The sequence below is a fragment of the Oncorhynchus keta genome, chromosome 35 (genome assembly GCF_023373465.1).
Source record: "Oncorhynchus keta strain PuntledgeMale-10-30-2019 chromosome 35, Oket_V2, whole genome shotgun sequence".
NCBI classification, from domain to species: domain Eukaryota; kingdom Metazoa; phylum Chordata; class Actinopteri; order Salmoniformes; family Salmonidae; genus Oncorhynchus; species Oncorhynchus keta.
Genome location: NC_068455.1, coordinates 27,711,936 through 27,718,179, shown reverse-complemented (window position 1 = coordinate 27,718,179; position 6,244 = coordinate 27,711,936). Strand labels below are relative to the sequence as shown.

Here is a 6,244-nt window from a genome sequence, read left to right as displayed (position 1 = left end):
ATGCAATTTGCCATTGGTAAGGAGATCGCATAGCAGTTTGTAGCCTAATGTGTTTCTTTGAGTTTAATTGTTAAGGGCCTACATCAAAATCATATTTTCTGACATGACTGGTATATTCTCACTACACAACAAATATCAGGCTACAATTGATCTATCCATCGCTCATTCAGCTAAGCATGCTCGAAAGTAAATAGACCGGTAGCCTAGACAGTATCGGTAGGCTCCAGTATTGCTGTGAGATAGTTCAAGGTTTATTTAATCTCAGAGCCTATACCATGACAGGAGATCGAAACAAACATCTATTGACAAACAAAATATTGAACAAAAATTAATATTTTGCACAGTATGGGCTGTAGCATTTACTTTTAAATTGTTTCTATATATAATCAATCATGCAGAATGCCAGGCCAGTGTTTGGCACTTGCTATAGGCGAAATGCATTTTTTGTTTGAAAAAGTCAATTGCAAAAAGATTAAAACATCCTACCAACACCTCTACAGAAATGTTCTAGAATTTGATTAATTAAGATACACATAATTCCAACCTTTCCAAATCATACAGCAAATTAGGACGTTTTATAACCATAAAATTAGAATTATGGGCGTTTTCCAGGCAGGGTAGCGCTCATTCACTAGTACACATTTATAATATGGTTCTGATTTATCAATGAAAACATGCTTATGTTGTGTGCGATAGTTTAATAAATCCCAATCATTTGTGTGGCAAGCAAATCCTAGAATCTTCACTTGACGGAATTTAGTAAGACATTTATGTACGTTTCATAAATAATGCCGCAGGTGCCCAACATGATGACGTGCTGGTTTGGAGTTAAAAGCCCCCCTCCCTGCTACAATGTGCACTTTGTCACCTAAAAACATTTACACAATTCTCCTGGAGGCCGCTAGTCTTGCTCAACTAAAAATGTAATGTCTCATCTCAACATTTTAAGTTAGGTTACTCCCAAAATATTTTGAGTTAGGCCTACATTGGGCTAACAATTTGTAGTTTAGAAAAAGTTATATCTAATTAAGTTTGAATTTATACCAGTAGGGAGCCTAAAGGTAAATAATCAACTTGGTTAGAGTCCCCAATAGAAAAAATATTTCACATTACCCTCTTCAACCTGGTCGCAGAGCATTTCATATTATTCACTATGTAAATCCGATACACTCCATTTCGTATTATATGTTAAGTGTAATATGGTATGTATTAATTTATAAATGTCTATCACCCATTTCGTAAATGTTACGAAATTACGAATTACAATTCGTATTATGTGTTACGAATTTGCAAACGTACTGTAAATTACTAATTTGATAAACAAATGATTCAGTATGTTACACATCCTACCTAGGTGGTTAGGTTTAGGAAGTAGGTATTTTAACCGTAACGATAGTGACGTCCCAAGGTTCCAGATTAGCGCTAACCATGCGACCGCAGATGTTCATTTCGCCGAGCCGAAATCTGCTAGAAGCAAACCGAGTCTATGTATGCAGACTCGTATGGGACTATGCATCTCACTCGCAATTTTTTTCTGGTTCAAATAGTCAATGAACTAAGCAGACCAGACCCAGCTGCTATCGCATTGGTGTCAATAGGAGAGCCACCATGTTATATAAGCAGACTGGAACTGACTTTTTATAAAATATTTATTGTTATCGTAAACGGCCTGAGTAAACGATCTTCATTTATCCACCATCTTTGGTTAAAAAAAAAAACAACACAGATTTTAGCCAACCTTTGGAGCAGCAGCAGGCACAACCCAGCTGTCGCCTTTTCTCTGATTGCGGTCATTACCCTAATTATGGGAGTCGCCAGGGAAGGTGCGTCGTAAGTAGCCTATGCTAATAATATAGCCCACGACAGAATATGTATTCAGCATGGTTTATTTGTAGCAGTCGCTGTATTTAGCAGCATCAGAAAGGCAGGGTCTATTTTCCTTCTCGCTACACGACCATTTATGATGTCCACTTAAATCCAGGAAACAGAAGGCGCACACATAAGACAGTGTAATATACCGAACTCAACATTACAAAGGCATATAGGTTACTATATGATTTGTCGGTGAAAATGTTCCGATTGTAGAAGAATCAGCGCAGGGACTGGTAGTCTACACCAGAGAGGAAGATGCGAAGCGAGAGGGTCAAAATCTGTCCTGGCGAAAATACAGCGATAAACAGACCTTCTACCTTCCCGCCTTTGGGACAACGAGTCCCTTTGTAATGGCGGAGACAGACCGTCTCGTTATAATCTACACTATCTCTGGCTACACCCGCCATGTTGGCCACTTCTCATCACCCAGGCAAAAAAAATGAACAAATATAAGGACAGATGCATGTTGTTGTACAGAGTTGCTTGTTGTATCAAGGCTACATGACGCGATTTCATGAACGTGTGCGGAAAATGTGATTCCATGCCTGCCAGTGATTGGCATGCATTTTATTTTTTATTTAACTAGGCAAGTCAGTTCTTGTCTGACTGCTGTGCTAGATAGAGCCTAAAACCGAGAATGAAGTGCATAATCATTTAAATAATAGTGCAACAGTCAGTGGTGAAAAGTACTTAAGGAAACATACATTAAAGTACTACTTAAGTAGTTTTTTGGGGTATATGTACTTTACTATTTATATGTTTGACTGCTTTTACTTTTACTTCACTACATTCCTAAAGAAAAGAAAATACTTTTTACTCCATACATTTTCCATGACACACACAAGTAATCGTTACATTTTGAATGCTAGCAGGACAGGAAAATGGTCCAAGTCACACACTTATCAAGAGAACATCCCTGGTCACCCCTACTACCTCTGATCTGGCAAACTCCCTAAACACAAATGCTTGGTTTGTTATGGCTGAGTGCTGGAGTGTGCCCCTGGCTATCTGTAAATAAAAAATAAAAGTGTCTTCTGGTTTGCTTAATATAAGGAATGTGAAATGATTTCATACTTTACTTTTGATACTTAAGTATAATTTGGAAATTACATTTACTTTTGATACTATATTTAAAACCAAATACTTTCAGACTTTTATTCAAGTAGTGTTTTACTGGGCAACATTCACTTTTACTTGAGTCATTTTCTATTCATGTATTTTTACTTTTACTCAAGTATGACAAGTGTACTCTTTCCACCACTGGCAAGAGCTACCTCATATAGGCTAACAATGTCAGTGGTTAGATGGCACTTTAGGCATTATAGTCCTTCACACACTTTACCCAGTAGGCTACTGTTGTGATTGGCAACCAATTATTGGTCAAAAGAGACAATTTGATGCTACACTGTGCAGTTTTATCATTTTTATCAGAATATTTTGTCAGAGCATTATTATAAGTGAGTTCCCATAGAAAGTGCAATAAAGGTTAACATTGTTGCTTCACTTGATAGCGAGAACTATCACTAATGCATCCCTATATGTTTTTACTTTCAGGTTTGAAGAGGAAGAGAAACGCCTTGTCATGATGAAACCTTTGACTAACCGTCAGCAGGGTTAATGTGTGTTTCATCCAAACACAAACCCAGGTGTTAGTGCCACTGCTAAACGCATGCCCAGGAGTAGATACAGGTGTTAGTGCCACTGCCAAACGCATGCCCAGGAGTAGATACAGGTGTTAGTGCCACTGCCAAACGCATGCCCAGGAGTAGATACAGGTGTTAGTGCCACTGCTAAACGCATGCCCAGGAGTAGATACAGGTGTTAGTGCCACTGCCAAACGCATGCCCAGGAGTAGATACAGGTGTTAGTGCCACTGCCAAACGCATGCCCAGGAGTAGATACAGGTGTTAGTGCCACTGCCAAACGCATGCCCAGGAGTAGATACAGGTGTTAGTGCCACTGCTAAACGCATGCCCAGGAGTAGATACAGGTGTTAGTGCCACTGCCAAACGCATGCCCAGGAGTAGATACAGGTGTTAGTGCCACTGCCAAACGCATGCCCAGGAGTAGATACAGGTGTTAGTGCCACTGCCAAACGCATGCCCAGGAGTAGATACAGGTGTTAGTGCCACTGCCAAACGCATGCCCAGGAGTAGATACAGGTGTTAGTGCCACTGCCAAACGCATGCCCAGGAGTAGATACAGGTGTTAGTGCCACTGCCAAACGCATGCCCAGGAGTAGATACAGGTGTTAGTGTCAACTCCATGTCAAGTAGACACTCACCAACCATGAGGCCTGACAATAACAACAACAACAACAGTGTGCTGGATGGAGACGGAGTGGAGGACGGGTCTGTACCAATCAGCAGGCCCCGTCAGCCCCAGTGCCGCTCTCTCTCCTCCGGCCGGGCGCGTCACAGCCACCGCCGCAGCAGCAGAACAGACAAGCAGCCTCACACCTGTCCTCTCTGTTCCAAAACGTTCATCTCCTCCTCTCACCTGGCCCTACACCTGCGCTCCCACAGCGGGGAGAGGAAGTATAAGTGTGGCGTGTGTGGGAAGCTCTTCCTACAGTCAGCCCACCTGATGCGCCATAAGACCACCCACACAGGGGACAGGCCCTTTAAGTGTCCAGACTGTGGAAAGGGCTTCGGTCGCGCTTCTCACCTGAAGACACACCGACGCCTCCACACAGGGGAGAAGCCATTCCAGTGCTCTGTCTGTGACAAAGCTTTCACCCAGAAGGCTGGGCTGATCATGCACCACCGCCTGCACACTGGAGAGAGGCCCTACAGGTGTGATCACTGTGGTAAAGCCTTCCGCTCCTCCACACACCTGCTGGCCCATCAGGCCCTGGAGTCAGCCAAACAGAGCTTCACCTGTGACAGGTGTGATCAGAGTTTCAAGTCAGCCTCGTCCCTCAGACAGCATGTTAAGACACACAGCAGCACCATGGAGGACCTCTGCTGTGGGGTCTGCTGCCGGTCCTTCGTCCGCTCCTCCTACCTGCAGCTGTACATGAGGCTCCACAGAGGACAGAGGCCCTACCACTGCAGGGTCTGCAATAAGACTTTTGCTAAGATGACCACCTTCCAGAGACACTGTGACAAACACCTGAGGAGGAACGGGGACATGGACCAGGGGCAGGAGGAGGAAGAGGAGGAGGATGTCAAACCTACATTGCCCCCACCCTCCAACCCTCCTTCTCCTGCCCTTCTACCTCCTCCTGTTCCTCCATCCACCCTTCCTCTCTTGTCTGAGGTCAATACACGCTCTAAAACTAGAGCCAAAATTAGGATAGAATGACTGTTCTGGACTTGGAGTATAACAATGGAGAAATAACATAAGTGACAAACATGTGCTATTACTTGCAACAGTCATATTATGTATATTTACTGATAGGGTATTACAAATTACCTAAAGTTTTTAATTACACAAACTGTACTGTAATGTGGTTAATGGTATTGTTACATTTTAAGCATGCTTTTGTATTTACTAATGCACACTTAGACTTTCCCTGTGTGACTTCAACACTCTAAAATGTGCTATACAATCCTGATGCTTTTCATACCATGGTCCATATCGTACAGTACCATACTATACCATAACGTAAAGTTTGTATGATCATATCACTCTGTCCTTGGACCAAGTATTAACTTTTTTATAACAATAAATGTTGATTGGACAGGTTACAGTATTTTATCTTCTCAATCATGTGATTCTTCCAGGTTGTGAGTCTTTAATGTTGCTCAGTATTCTGTGTATCTGATCTGAGTTCCACAGAAGAAGCAGACGTTAAACCAAGTATCAGCATTAGAGGTCTGCCTGCTACATCCATAACCATGATGTCACGGGGAAACTCTTTGTCTCGACCTACAGGGGAGAAAATAGCTACAGTTGAGGTGGCTCATATCTATAACTTATTGTATATTTAGATCTACAAAAAACGATTGAATTTGAAATATGTTCATGTCAGAAGATGGAGAATGCAAAGTAATTAACCTACTGTACACACTGGGACAAATTGTAACTTCCACATAAATAGAATTTTCACAAAATTACCCAGGCATAAGCGACATAAGAGGTTGCTTAGGGCCCTAGGCTGCTAGGGGTCCCCCCAAAACAAAAACAAATTTAGGAACTCAGTCAGGGTCTCAACTTACTGTAGAATACACAAGGTGCAAGTTAGAAATATGGTTGTGCATCAGAAATTTATCTTGTTATGTCTGTCACTGACTGTCACTCAATTAGTAATTTCAGTAACAATGTTTAGATTGTTAAATTAGCCGAGGCAGCCATCTAATGTGGCAGACCAAGGGGGGTTGATCTAGACGTTTACACAGATCAGACACGGACAGAAGGGTGATACCTC

General features: G+C 42.1%; 1 protein-coding gene across 22 annotated transcripts in view; it reads left to right on the top strand.

Annotated features, from left to right (window-relative positions):
* The window catches only part of LOC118368227 (zinc finger protein 239), a 32,536-nt gene extending 26,967 nt beyond the window's left edge, over window positions 1-5,569 (top strand). Inside the window, exons 1-4 of one of the 22 annotated variants that reach the window (XM_052496817.1) lie at window positions 1,429-1,823; window positions 3,427-3,561; window positions 3,648-3,733; window positions 3,820-5,569. In XM_052496817.1, coding sequence (XP_052352777.1) covers window positions 4,138-5,178 — 1,041 coding nt within the window. In that variant the 5' untranslated portion in view covers window positions 1,429-1,823; window positions 3,427-3,561; window positions 3,648-3,733; window positions 3,820-4,137 and the 3' untranslated portion in view covers window positions 5,179-5,569. Of the gene's footprint in view, window positions 1-1,425; window positions 1,831-3,426 lie in introns of those variants that run through there. The other 21 variants (XM_052496818.1, XM_052496820.1, XM_052496810.1 and 18 more) reach the window with 21 other exon arrangements.
* The last annotated feature ends 675 nt before the right edge of the window (window positions 5,570-6,244 follow it).